The sequence below is a fragment of the Schistocerca americana genome, chromosome 1 (assembly GCF_021461395.2).
Source record: "Schistocerca americana isolate TAMUIC-IGC-003095 chromosome 1, iqSchAmer2.1, whole genome shotgun sequence".
Lineage (NCBI taxonomy): Eukaryota > Metazoa > Arthropoda > Insecta > Orthoptera > Acrididae > Schistocerca > Schistocerca americana.
Window position 1 is genome coordinate 1,121,463,501 of NC_060119.1, and position 15,579 is coordinate 1,121,479,079.

At 38.7% G+C, this 15,579-nt stretch overlaps 1 protein-coding gene across 1 annotated transcript in view; it reads right to left on the bottom strand.

Moving 5' to 3' along the window:
- Positions 1-15,579, bottom strand: part of LOC124596941 (Down syndrome cell adhesion molecule-like protein Dscam2) — a 348,091-nt gene that overhangs the window by 162,013 nt on the left and 170,499 nt on the right. Inside the window, exons 13-15 of the mRNA XM_047135906.1 lie at positions 12,302-12,512; positions 6,377-6,510; positions 5,560-5,630 (exon numbers count right to left, since the gene is read on the bottom strand). Coding sequence (XP_046991862.1) covers positions 5,560-5,630; positions 6,377-6,510; positions 12,302-12,512 — 416 coding nt within the window. The remainder of the gene's footprint in view (positions 1-5,559; positions 5,631-6,376; positions 6,511-12,301; positions 12,513-15,579) is intronic.

Sequence of the window (15,579 nt, forward strand, 5' to 3'; positions counted from 1 at the left end):
ATAATCAAAGTTCTCATGAAGAATATGGTTAAGTTCCATTCTGGGATGGTATTTGGTGATGAAGGGGTTGCTCCTTTGTAGGTGTTTCTTGGGGGTGGTGGGACGGTTGGGAGTGTGTGACGATATGGCACAGGAAATCTGTTTGCGAACTAAGTTTGGAGTAGTTCTTGTCACTGAAAATATGCTGTCCCTGGCTGGCCAGGCTGTATTGAAGCTGCTTTTGGTGTGGAAGGGATGGCAGCTGCTAAAATACAGGATTAGACAGAGTTGTTGATGGAGCCATCGAAGAGGAGGACATCAACATCAAGGAAGGTGACATGGTTGGTTGAGGAAGACCAGGTGAAGTGTTTGGGAGAAAAGGTGTGCAGGTTGTGAAGGAATGAGGATAGGGTGTTTTGGCCCTGAGTCCAGATTATGAAGATGTCATCAATGAACCTGAACCAGACCAGGGGTTCAGGGTGTAGGGAGGCTAGAAAGGTTTCCTCTAGATGGCCCATAGACAGGTTGCTATAGCAGGGTGCCTTGCAGGTGCCCATAGCTGTGCTGTGGATTTGTTTTTACACCCTCCCTTCAATGGGAAAGTAGTTTTTGGTTAGAAAAATAGTAAGGTGGATAAGGAATGGGTAGTGGGTATGGAGTCTGAAGGACATTGGTAAAGGTAGGGTTCAACAGTTCCAAGATCATGGGTATGAGGGATTTTAGTGTATAGTGAAGTGGCATGAACAGTGACGAGTAGAGATGCAGGAGGTAAAGGGGTGAGGATGCCAAGTCATTCACCAGTCTTTTCTCCTTCTCTGCTTCTCTCCTTTACCATTCCCACCCACTCTCCCTCCCTCCCCCACAGCCTCTCTACACTGCACCTAGCAGCATTGTCCTGTGACCATCTGGTCCCTGCATGGTCTGTCAGATAGTGTTGATTTCTCTCTCCCAACCCGTACCCTGCTATCCTTCCTCATTCCCCACCCCACCCTGGATTGCTGCATATGTGACACCCTTGCATTATGGCTGGAGACAGCAGTCATGTATGCTTGGGTGACCCTGCTTGTGTGAATATGTGTGTGTTTTCATTTCTGAAAACGCCTTTGGGCAAAAGTTCAATGTTTAGCAGTCTATAAACACTATCATGTATGTTTCCAAGTATATTAGTGATTTAAAGGACTAAGATTTCTTTGCTGCAGTAAGCTACTGATTTAGGACTAAAGCTGCAATTTTATTCACATTGTTGTATATACAACCACTCGCCTTTCCTTATATTTTGTCTACAATAATGTGACTATGAATACATGTCCCTCTAGGTGCAGCTGTTTGATTTCTGTGACTTTCAAATAATGTTCTGTTATGCATAGCACTTCTGCAGAAATAATGTCTCATGTTCAAGTGTCTTGTAGTGATATGAGAAGCTTACTTTTTTATAAGTTTCTTTTGTTTCAAGGCAATAATCCAAATTTATTTTGACATTTACTGCTCACGCTGTTCATGCTTCCATTTTTGCTCCACTGATCATTACCACTCTGTGTATATTTTATTAATTTCCTCAAAAAAAAAAAAAAAAAAAAAAAAAAAAAAAAAAAAAAAAAAAAAAAAAAAAAAAAAAAGGATGAGGAAAAAAAGACCAGACGAAAATATTGGAAATCATAGGGATTGGATCAACAGCACTCTGCTATTTACACAAAAGTCTTTTGCAAATTAGTCGTGCAAGTAACATTCAAATGTAAACTATGTTGTGTGTATTGCAAGCATGCCAAGAGTGATACATTGATCATACCCATGTGAGATCATGCCAGCCTACTGAGCAAATCCTGAAGCTCCCCTTTTACATAGTCAAGCTGTTGTATCACTGCTTTTACATTAAATGTAATTTAAAAATTTTATATGAGGAACTTTGCCAGCAATGTGTGTGATGTCATCCTTCATTGCCTTGCTGAGTTTATTGCCCAAACTCTTCTGCTATTTCCAATAATCACGACAAGATCTTTAGCAATATATTTCCACAGATAGCTTAAAAACAGGTGAAATAGCGAAGCCATGCATTTGGTGTAAAATCCCAATTACTTGGTATTCACTACCTGAGAGTACTGTTTTAGTTCAGACATTCTTCTCCCACAATTACTTCTTAGCAAAAGAACATTCTTGGTCTTTTTAACCTTCTCATTACTGTTAGTTCCAACTTTCACTTTTTTCCCTCTTTTATCAGTGTTCCTGACTCTTTACATTGCCTACACAACTGTGGTCTCAGTCTACAGATCAGTGAAGGTATTGGAGATCTCTAGAACAAAGCTAGCAGAACTGCAGCTTCATTTGAACCATTCAGCTGATATTTCAGGTTTGCCCACAGTCAAATCAACTAATCTAGTCTTAATTTTACTGTTACTACCTACACACTCTCAACTGTTTTACTTCTATATATGCTACTGCTAGATCATCTTTGAGTTTTATGATTAGCTGCTTGTACTCCATAATCATGGAGTGACTAGCACAACTACTACAGTGCCAATTTCCATCCAGTCAGATTCCTTCATAGCATACTACAAAAAACAAGACACAGTCATCAAATTGTTCATATTTTCTTAACAATATACAGCAGTTTTCACACTTTTCCATTGTGAAGAAACTTATTTAGCCTAGACAGATTATTTAATGCTAAGTAATCAACAAGAAATTATGATCATGCAATTTTTTGCTGTTTTATTTAATAAAAATATGAGTGACTTATGGTACCAATTTTACAGAAGAAAACATTACTTAGTTACTAAACATTAGGTGTGTAATATTTTCTGTGATAGATAATGTTCCCACTTAGGTGACTTAACTGTCTCAACCAGTAGAGTCTGTAATTAGGTTAAGTTGTATTTGCAACACAAATATAAAGTGACAGAACGTGAAGTAACATAAAGTAATTCTGTTAATAATTTTCTATGCTTTAAATTGATGAAAAGTTAGTAAATACACTTTACACAAAATATGGACTGCGATTTACTACAGTACTTAGCTTTGGTGTTCATGGAATGATGCTATTGTCACCAACACGTAATTACAGCACGCATGGATATGCTAATAGTTCTACAGCTGATATTTTTCAAAATTAAACTTTTAACTAAGTATTACTTTTCCAGCAAATTTTTATCACTGAAATAATCAAATCTGACAGAGCGTCAAAGTTTCAATGACATTTTCTTCAAATTTGTCAGTTTGACTATAATGCCTAAAACCAAAAACAAATTTAACATTTGTGTGGTTTATTACTAAAGTTATTTGTGCTAGGTCATTCTAAATACTACCTATCTATGTGACTGTGCCCCTAACATGTACCTGTGCTATGATGCTTGACTTTGAACCGGACAAAATATTTTCCAGCAATACTTGGCTGTCATCAAACTTTATGCCAAAATCCTGGATTAAACTCCAGATGTCTCCACAGCATCCCGTACAATGAGCCCATGAGATATTGTTAATGGTGCTCTGCCTATCAGATGAGACTGTTAAGCCTAATAACCACTTGAATTTTGTGTGTATGTTTGTGTTTGTTTGTGTGTCTGTCGACCTGCCAGCACTTTCATTTGGTAAGTCACATCATCTTTGTTTTAGATACATCTTTGTTTTTAGATATATAAACTTGATAGCATGCTATACATGCACATCCCTTATAGTCACCTACACTCAATAGAAAAGTTAACATACAATCCTCACATTTTATGAAGGAGGGGTGTCATTGTGTATGAAGAATGAAAAACCTATCGAGTTAGGTACCTGAATTTACTCCTCAGGGTCTGCCTGCCAGCCATGCCATATGACACTTACTTTGCTTACTCTAAACACTGTAGCTTCAGTCCCTATTAATACTATACCCAAGCCCAACCACTGTCACAACATGCTCTTCTTAAGATCCTTTTACAAAAGTCTAATAATCGAAAATCCAGGCTGAAATAATGACATTTTACACTAAAAGGTCTGGGTTCTCTACTAGATAGTTAAGAAATGCATTTGTACTGAAAATACTGGTGACCTGATCTTCTTGTAAAATGACTCAGTATGTCTTGGTAAAGTCATTACTTCCATTATCTGCATGGATAACAATTAAGTAATCCATTACTAACATCCTATAAAAAATTTCAATGTTGTCATACAGCTATTCCAAAGAAATGCGTAAAATATGTTTGCAATTACTTCAAAATAGTGTACACATTTCCACAACGAGCTGTCTGTGATTGTTGCATGGGTCTTATTTAATATTGCTATGAACGTTACTGTACACATAAATGATATTGCATACATAATATTCTACAACATGGCCAGCATCCTGTCATCACTACGAGTTGCTCTTTAATGTTAATGGTCTTGCATTATGGAATCTATCTGCAAAAACAGAATATGTAGTCAGGGCTATATTGCAGAATCATTTAGTAAACAGTCTCTGCAGCAAATGGAAAATATTATTACAGTATTATATCAATGAATATAAGTGCACCATTGATTTCAGTTGAAATTAGCGTAATAAAACATTACATTTTTTACATTCCATGGGGCTAATTCCCATTATCAAGTGACCTGCAAAAATAAAATTTGCAAGATTACTTGTATTTAGGACACAATGTCAATAATAAGAAACCCACGCAATCTTCTTGCTTAGGTAATAATAGTATCACCAGAAAATGAATGTGAATCTAGCAGAGAACAAACATGTGCCAAAATTGTGTAGAATATGGAATGCAGTCACCACTTACCCAAAGGTTCGACTGGTGGAGTACAGCCTGCTGTTTAATACAGGTCACCAGCTTTGGTGTTGATTACTGCCTGGATTATCCACTGACCATGTTTTCTCCAGTTAAGACTTTGGGTATGTGAAGGCTTCCTTCCATATCCTATCTACAACAATATAAGTTAAACTTTAATGTATGGCACATGTGTGTTCTATGTACATATTTTAGATACTGCCATCTTTTGGCTAATAATGAAGAACCAAACAATAGAGCATAAATAAAAATTACTAAAACAAGATGTACCTATCTGTAGTGAACACCATTATGTCACTGACATAACACACAACCAGGCACAGATGACAGAACTATAAAAGAGAAGACAGTCTAAAGATGGTGGGGTGATCAGAGTAGTTAATAGTAAAGATCCAACATTATATGTGTAATATGACACTGATAAGAGCTAAATACAAATGCCATATTACACACACTTGCTCCAATATAAGCACAATATCATTATTAATTTCAACAACAAATTACTTTTTTTTTTTTCCCACATGAATTCTGGTTTAGAGTTTTCTATGAAGGAAGGGGGCATTCATTATGGACCGTCAAGATTAAGTGTCTATTTATTCCAACTGTTCTTAAGAATGGTTTTGCAAATACAAACAAAAATTGAAAGAGATCACCAAATAAATTATTAATAATATACAAGAAATATGTTATATGCTGGTTTGGTATTAGACAAAAGTCAAACAACATAAATTAAAACAAAAACTAGAGGCACACAAAAAACTGCATCTCAACTTATGTACTGCAACAAATAAGTGGAACAGTGTGGAGTGATACATTCATAAAAACCAACCTTCCATGTAACAAGCACTTCATCCAAATCAGTGGTTGCTGCCTGCACATCCAGTGGAGGCCCAACTGGAGCTGTTGATAAATAAACAGAAATATCGTCAATTAACAATCTTTAGTGTATTTTTTAAAATCACAGTAACTGAAATCTAACTATTAATTGAAACCTGTTTAACACTTCGGAGTTAAATTTTGTGTTAAAAACGCACCCAAGTAAAGCTCAGGCCATGATTTCCTTGATGTGGGAGTCACCTACTACTATAAAACTGGACACATTTAATATGAGAACCCATACAGACATCTTGCTACCTGTGCCTTGACAGGTGATCCCTTCTGTTGTCAATTTCTATAATTATATACACAGAAACATTAGCAAATGTAACAGTTCTGTTGCAAATGGCTGAGTCATTATGTGACCACATTAGCATAATTTTGTGCACTTTTAATGGGTTTTGCAATTTTCTGTAATTTTGCTACAAATATGTCACATTAGTTGAGTGACTGAGAAATTCTGGAAGTTCAAGAGGAAGAAATTGTTCAAAAAGTCACCTTGTACTTTTTCTTGGAATGATAATTACATTTTTTGTCATAGATATTTTAAAATTTGTAATCTATCAAAGAACTAAAGTAAATATGAAAAACAAATATTGAAGCTTGGTTCGTTTTTCATATGCATTACTATTGAAAATCTATCAATTATGTATGTGCCAGTAACACTTTAAATAAAGGCATAAATAGCTGGTTTCCTAACCACGATATTCTTCTATGTGGGCAGTCGCTAAAGTGTTAAATATATTAAACTAATTTCATTTTCACTTTACCTTCTTCCTGTGTCTTCACTGTCAATGGTTCCGTGAAGTCACTGGCTTGAATGTCATTTAATGCCAGCATTCGTATATTGTAAGTGGTTGCAGGGTGTAAGTCACTGATGACCGCAACCTTCACAGCATTTACCCTGAAATGTTTCAATTTATTTTACTTGGAGTTTCTGCATAAACTTAAACAGAAAAATACTCCACATTGTAAAATGATGTTAAACTGCTTTGCAGCATTCCTTGTATGGCTGTACAACACACAAAGAGTGTCTGAAATTCAGTTTATCACATAACCTGTGCTCATAAATATTCCCTGACACATCTGCAAATTTACTGACCTTGTATAATATTTAAAATAACAGGCCCTGTACTTAGGAAACATGAATTCAATACAGTTGTTATAAACTCAGCATTTTCATGGGCTATACATGATCCTTACTCCTTCCACAGCACAGTGTTTGAAATAACTGCATCAGTTTTACACACAAGTATGATTTTTTATGACATGTATTTAGCACAGTTTATTTTTCATCTTTCCCAATTAAACTGTTGATTAATTTTATATTACATCACTTTGTTATGCCACTTATTCTTCTCTTAAAGATTTCTTTGCATGATGAAACAGTGTGTCACACACACTATCTTCATAGCTCCAGGCTGTGAATCGTCCAAAAAAAACTACCAAATGTCCCACTATTCGCTCACTTTGCTGGATACCTGGGTAGCTTCAAGTTGAAAGAAACATTGCTCCCAAATGACATCTTTTCATTAAAATTATTGAGTTGCTGTCATCAGAGAATTATTTCAACTATTGGTGGGTAAGGCAGATTTACTTCTTTGTTTGCAGTTTTTCTGTTTTAATTTTTGGATGTTGTGAGTTAAAACTACTTTCTACAGCTTGACTTTAGTTAACTGTCCTTACTATAGTTCAGTGCAAAATGATTTAATCATTCTTCCTGCAGACAAAGTCTTCATCACTATCACAATGAACTGCAGTGGTCACCTGCCAAGAAGGCATTTACCATCTGTATTACTGAGGCTTTGCACCTATGAGCCCTGCCTCAGTGATATGACGTCTTGCATAGCCTCCAATATATACTCAGTTCCTGAGACCCATCCCAGAATCCCCCCTGAATCCATCTACCTACACACCCCAACCATCAAGTGTAAACACATTTTACATACTTTCCATAATCCACATGGGGGATGGACATAAAGTTTTGATTGTTCATGTTGTGGTCTTCAGACAAAAGGCTGATTTTTGCAGTTCTCCAGTAGCCCATCCTGTGCAAGGCGAAATGGTATTGTCATGGCTGGCTCTCCCATAGATCTCAGTAATGATGAGGAGATGTCATCTCCTCCAGAAGTCTTGTTTCATCTTATGTCTTTTGGTACTCTGTTAACTTCTTCTTCCAGTACCACATCTCCCATCTCATCTTCATCTACTTCCTCTTCCCTTTCAATAATATTATCATCAAGTTAATTTCCATTGCACAGCCGTTCTATATATTCTTTCCATCGTTGAGCTATTCCTTTTTTGCTTAGCGGTGGCTTGCCTCCTGAACTCTTGATATTATTACAGGTTTTTCTTTCTTCTCCAAAGATGTCTTTAATTTTGTTATAGGTTTCTCCTATATTTCCCATAGTTATGCATACTTTTACAGCTCTGCAACTCTCTTCTGGACAGTCCCACTCTCCCATTTTGAACTTTCCGTCAGTGTCATTTTTTGGACCCCTGTATCCTCTGTTGCCTGCTTCAACTGCTGCATCTTTATATTTTCCTACCATCAAATGAATTCAATATTCAACATATTTTGTATTATCCAAGGACTTCTACCAGGCTTAGTCATTTTGCCTATTTGATCCTCTGCTGCCTCCACTATTTCTTCTCCGAAAGCTATCCATTCAGCTTCTTTTTTTATTTTGCTTCCGTGTTTTATTCAATAATTGCTGACTTCTGCCTATAAAATTTTCAACAACCTCTGATTCTTTTAATTTATTCAGGTCCCACGTCCTTGTCCTTAACCTCTTACCTTTCTACAATTGCTTCAGTTTTAATGTGCAGTTCATAAGCACTGGAAATATTATGCACATTAAAATATGGTTTAAAACTCTCCATCTTATCATTATGTAACCTTTCTCATACTATCTGATGGCTCCAGATCTCTTTCATGTATAAACTTCATTTAATAACTCTTAAAGGAAGTGTTGGGAGAAGGAAGGAAGATTGGGTTTAATGTCCCATTGACACCAATGTCATCTACATCCACATCTATACTCTGCAAACCACTGTGAGGTGCATGGCAGATGTAACATCTCATTGTACCAGTTATTAGGGTTCTTCCCATACTATTCACATATGGAGCGTGAGAAGAATGATTGTTTGAAAGCCTCTTATCCTCACAATCCCTACATGAGTGACACATAGGGGGTTGTAGTGTATTCCTGGACTGCTCATTTAAAGCTGGTTCTTGAAACTTTGTTAATAGACATTTTTTGGGATAGCTTACATCTATCTTCGAGAGTCTTCCAGTTCAGTATCTCTGTGACACTCTCCCATGGACTAAACAAACCTATGACCATTTGTGCTGCCCTTTGCTGTATATGTTCCATATCCCCTGTTAGCCATATCTAGTAATGGTCCCACACACTTGAGCAATATTCCAGAACCAGTCACATGAGTGATTTTTAAGCAATCTCCTTTTTAGACTGACTGCACTTGCCCTGTATTCTACCAATAAACTAAAGTCTACCACATGCTTTGCCCACAACTGAGCCTTTGTGATCATTCCATTTCATATCACTACAGAGTGTTACACAGCCAGGTATTTGTATGAGTTGGTTGATTCCAACAGTGGCTCATTGATATTATACTTATAGGATACTAAATGTTTTCGTTTTGTGGAGGGCAAAATTTTACATTTCTGAACATTGAGAGCAAGTTGCCAATCTTTGTATGACATTGAAATCTTATCAAGATCTGATTGAATATTTTGCAGCTTCTTTCACATAGTACTTCATTATAGATAACTGCATCATTTGCAAAAAGCTTTGTTAGAGACAGAGAACAAGCTCAGTTGGTGTCGAAGATGGGGAAGGAAATCAGCCATGCCCTTTCAAAGGAACCATCCCAGCATGTGAATAGAATGATTTTGAGAAATTATGGAAAACCTAAATCTGGATGGCCGCACACAGGTTTGCAGTCATCCTCTCGAATGTGAGTCCAGTGTGCTAACCAGTGCACAACCTTCCTCAGTCTTAAATCAAGTGTTAGCAATAATTAAACTGTGTTCCACAAAACAATCTACTGGGTGGCATCCCTTTTCATTTCATGCAGGGCAGGCACCTCATGGAACAACATGTCACTGCCTTTATGGCTTTGTTCCACAGATCTAATCTACCATAACTTCAGCCATTTCTCAGCACAAGTCTATTCCCTGAGTGGGTACTAATACCCACCCCCTGCATCTGTTGCTTTGGAAAAGTGCTCCTTTTGTTTGGTCTGCAGCTTTTGAGTGGTTTAAGGATAGCATTTCCTTTGTGTCATGTCTTCATTTCAAATCGGCACTTATCTAGTCCTGCAATACGTGAATATGGGTGCTCTGTCCTGGCTTCTCATGGGCCCTGCCCCTCATTTTTCACAGGGGGAACTGCTTTGTTTTCAACTTGATACAGAGGAAAGGTCTATAATGAATGGCTTCCCCATCACCAGTATCTGTATTACCTCTGCTGTGGCTGTAGATCCAGTGCTCTGGCAGGTCATATGCATGACACAACATGGCCACTGGACTTGGCATCAGAATTGCTCTTGAATTTTTATATGTTGCGCCATCCCCTCTCCCTCTTGGATGGCATTATTCTCCAGTCAACAGACAGGTTTACTCCCCATGTTGTGGTTCCGGCGGCCATGCACCTATTATATCCGGATCAGTGGGGGATCTCTTGCACAAAACTGGTGGTGCACCGCAATGCATTTTGCCTGGACATCAATCAGGAGATGGGACACCTTGTCCCAGCCTGCCGCAAGTGTTCAAGGCCACCAGGCCTTTTTAGACACTTACTGGGTATTGGCAATTGATGCTTTTTCTCATTTTCCTTATGTCACTCATTGTCTATCTGAGACAGCAGATGTGACTGTCAAGGTTCTCTTGAAGATATTCTCCATAAAGGCCTGCCTTGCTCTGTGGTTTTGGACACTGGTCCTCAGCTGAAGCTATGTGGTTCCACATACCGTTTCAGGTCTCAAACATCTATGATCTATATATGCAGGCTGAAGTGATGAATGTAAATTTCTATCAAGGCCAGGATTTGAAGCCAGGTACCTGCTGACTAGGCAGATGTGCTAACCAGTATGCCACCATGGCATGGGTTTGCACAACTGCACAAACTAATCTAGCATGCCTCCATTCTCAATCCAAATGCTCATTCATGCCTCTTCCCACTTGGTATTTCCCAGGTAGATACTTTAATCAACTGAAACTATATAGTTCCACAGGCTTTTCAAGCTTCAAACATCTGTGATGTATACATATAGACTGAAGCAACAATTGAAAATTTGTACCAAGGCTGGGACTCTAACTCAGGTCTTCTGTTCACTAGGCAGATGCACTAATCAAAACATCATCCTGGCAAAGTGGCTTTGCATGACTCCCTGGCCTACCCTAGCATGCCTCCCACCTTACTTCAAATTCCCATTCATGCCTCAGATCAGTTGGGATATCAAATGGGCTGAGACATGCCAGAGTGATGTAGTGGTTAGCACATATGCCTAATGAGACAAAGACCCGGGTTTGAATCCTGGCCTTGGTACAAATTTTCATTTGTTGGTTCATTCCTCATACATACATCAATAGACCTCAGTTTATGGTGCAATCTTTCAAGGACTTTTGTGTGAAGGCATCTCCCTTCCATCAGCACCTCCCTTTCATTAGCAGTTGAACAGTGAAGTGGAATGCCCTATCCAAATGTTGAAGACACAGATGCGCAAGTACTTAGAAGATTTTCTTTTCCAGCCAAGGAGGCTCTTCTTTAAGCTCTTACAGAATAGTAGCAAATGGTGCCGAGATTCCCTACCACGCAGCCACACGACCATGACCATTACCTTTCCTGCCTACCACTCATCCCTGGGTCCACAGGTAGCAGGACTGCCCTTGTCCCACTCACTTTCATTGATACAAGCCGGTCTGGGTGGATTGGGAACTCTTCGTGCCTTTGGCTGCCTCCTCGCATCTTTGGCTGCCACCCCTGGCTCTGGCACAGATGCTGTGTACATGTCTTCAGTCACAGAATTGTGAACAGCAATGCCCCCCCCCCCTCCCCCACTCTGTGCACAGATTCAATGGTTACTTCATAACCTGTACCATTTGGCACCTTCCCCCCGAAACCAGCTTCTCTCAATTACAAAGATGAGATTTGTCCTTACAGCGCATACATCAATCTTACAAACCTCCTAGCCTCAACACTTGCTAGGTCCTGCCCAACATCCATCTTCACCCCTGCCCCAGTGTCCCCCACTTCACTCACCTGCTCTTACAACCTCCTCTCCACAAGTTCATTCTCCTTCTGTTCTATCTGCTCCTCCCAATCCCTTCATCCATGTCACTGTGTGCTGCACACAACTCACTCTGCCTGTGCCATAATGAGCTCATCTGTGCCACATTCCTGTCTCATGTGCCTGCTGCTTTTCCCTCCCAGCCATCTACCATCCTGCACCAGCCCTCCATCCCAGTCTTATTTGTTTCCTCATCCATAACCTCAGTCAAGATGCAGTGCCAGCACAAAGTAATTGACCAGAACATTGTAGCTTGTAGGCATATTATGGGTTGTGTCCTCCTTCTACTATTTACACTTATGGCAGGTAATATTTAACTAAAAATTAAATTTTATTTCTTTGAGATGGCCAGATACACATTTATGTTACAGAGTACTCACTTCTTACTTGTTATGTCAGCTCCCACAACTGGAACCGAGACATTGACAGTTGCTGTATGTTGCCAATCACTTATGGGATTTGTAGCCTGCTTGTACTGGATCAGGTAGCCAGTCAGGGAGCTGTGTCCATCAAATGGGGGACGCCATGCCAAATGAATTGATCTGCTGTTCACCTCAATCACTTTCACATCAATAGGTGGATCAGGTGGCTCTGGAAAGTTGGTGGTATAAATGTCAGATCAGTAATTGTAATAAATTGCATAATCAGACTGGTTGAGATACAAATCAAAGGTATTACAAACATTTTCCATAGATCACCGGATGAAGGAGGAGTTACAAAAGTAAGAGCTTTGGAATGACACAGTGATAAACAATGAGTTGAATGGGTTTGACAATACCAAAAGGAAAGAATGAAGGAGAGAAAGTCAGGCTACGTACCGTAAGACCTCTCTCATCTACATCTCCATGATTAGTTTGTAGTTCACAATGAAGTGCCAGACAGAGGGTTCATACTATCAAACAGCGGGTGGAAAAAATGAACACTTAAATATTTCTGTGAAAGCTCTGATTTCTCTTATTTTGTTATCATATTCATTCCTCCCTATGTAGGAGAGCGCCAGCAAAATATTTTCACACTCCGAGGACAAAATTGGTGGTAGAAATTTCATGAGGAGATCCTAGTGCTTTTTGATGTCCTCCGTTTATCCTATCTGATGTGGGTCCTTCACTGCACAGCAATAATCCATAAAATGGCAGACATGTGTAGTGCAAGCAGTCTCTTTAGCAGACCTGTTGCATTTTCTATGTGTTCTGCCAATAAATCACAATCTTTTGTTTGCTTTCCCCACAACATTATCTATGTGATTATTTCAATATAAATTATTCATAATTGTAATCCCTAAGTATTTTACTTGAATTTGTGTGTTTTATTTGAAAACCATAAATTATTGGATTCCTTTTACTATGGATATGGATGACTGCACACTTTTCATTATTTAGAGTCAATTGCAAGTTTCTGCAACATATAAATACCTTGTCTAAATCATTTTGCAATTTGTTTTGATCATCTGATGACCATATAAGATGGTAAATGGCAGCATCATCTGTAAACAATCTAAGAGGGCTGCTTAAATTGTCTCCTACATAGCATCTGTAGATTGGAACAGCAAAGGGCCTCTAACACTTCCTTGGGGAACACCAGATATCACTTCCATTTTACTCAATGACTTTCTGTCAGTTACTATGAACTGTGATCTTTCTGACATAAAATCATGAATCCAGTTACACACCTGAGATGATACCCCATAGGCGCACAATTAGATTAGAAGTTGCTTGTGAGTAGCAATGTCAAAAGCCTTTTGGAAATATAAAAATATGGAATCAGTTTGACATCCACTGTCGACAGCACTCATTACTTTACAAGAATAAAGAGCTAATTAAGTTTCACAAGAACAACATTTTCTGAAACCATCTTGGCTGTCTTTCAATAAATCATCCTCTTTGAGCTACTCATAATGTTCAAACACAGTACATGGTCTAAAATCCAAATCAAATAAATGTTAGCAATATAGATCTGTAATTCAGTGGATTATACCTGTTTTTTTCTTTGGTCTTGGTGTGAATTGTGCAACTTACCAGTCCTTAGGCATGAATAAATGCACCCGTGATCTAGGGATAGCGTCTTTGATTAGTAATCAAAATATCCTTGGTCCCGGGTTGGAAACCTGCCACCACTCCAATTTTGATTAATAATCAGCATTTGGTGGCCGAAGACTTCAGGCATAAGAAGTCACCCTCATTCCTCCAATGGCCTGCTCAAAGAGGGCAAAGGAGTGGACAGAAGTTCAGGGTACTTTCCTGTCCTTGGGGTGAGAAACTGCCCCTAAAGATGGATGATCAATGGCATGAGGATGCAGAAGGCAATGGAAACCACTGCATTAAAGCCACATAACATGTGTCCACAGGACATGTGGCCTGTAATTGAAAAAATGTCATGATGATCTCTCCATTGGCAAAAGATTCTAGAATAGTACCCCATTTGGATCTCTGTGAGGATAGTGCCAAGGGGGAGGTGACCACAAGAAAAAGACTGAATAATCAATGAAAGGATAACGGGTCAGATGAGTATAGGGTAATATCGACAGCAACAGCAAATGGTATAATGGGTGTAGGATACATTATGAATAGGAAGGTAAGGCAGAGTGTTTGTTACAGTGAACAGGTCAGTGATAGGGTTGTTCTTGTCAGGATCGACACAAACCAACAACAATAATTTAGGTCACATCACAAGCTGAAGATGAAGAGGTAGAGAAAGTACATGGGAATATTTAAAGGGTAATACAGTCCATAAAGGGAGATGAAAATCTAATATTCATGGGGGACTGGAATGCAGTTGTAGCGGAAAGAGCAGAAGAAAAAGTTACAGGAGATTATGGGCTTGGGACAAGGAATGAGAGAGGAGAAGACTAACTGAGGTCTGTAATAAATTTCAGCTAGTAATAGCAAATACTCTGTTCAAGAATCACTAGAAGAAGAGGTAGACTTGGAAAAGATTGGGTGATATGGGAAGATTTCAGTTAAATTACATCATGGTCAGACAAGAGATTCCAAAATCAGATACCGGACTGTAAGGCATACCCAGGAGCAGATATAGACTCCGATCCCAAGTAGTAGTGATGAAGAATTATCTGAAGTTCAAGAGATTAGCCAGGAAGAATCAATATGCAAAGAAGTGGGATACAGAAGCACTAAGTGATGATGAGACATGCTTGAAGTTTTATAAGGCTATAGATACAGCAGTAAGGAATAGCTCAGTAGGCAGTGCATTTGAAGAGGAATGGACATCTCTAAAAATGGCAGTCAAAGAAGTTGGAAAGAAAAAAGTAGGTACAAAGAGGTTAACTGCAAAGAAACCATGGGTAACAGAAATACGTCTGTTGATCGATGAGAGAAGGAAATACAAAAATGTTCAGGAAAATTGAGGAATACAGAAATAAGAGTCACTGAGGAAGGAAATATATAGGAAGTGCAGGGGAACTAAGATGAAATGGCTGCATGAAAAATGTGAAGACATCGAAAAAGAAAAAAAGAAATGATTGTCGGAAGGACTGACTCAGCATACGGGACACTCAAAACAACCTTCAGTGAAACATAAAGTAAGGGTGGTAACATTAAAAGTGCAACGGGATTTCCACTGTTAAATGCAGAGGAGAGTGGATAGGTGGAAAGAGTACACTGAAGGCCTTTATGAGGGGTAGATTTGTCAGATGTGATAGAAG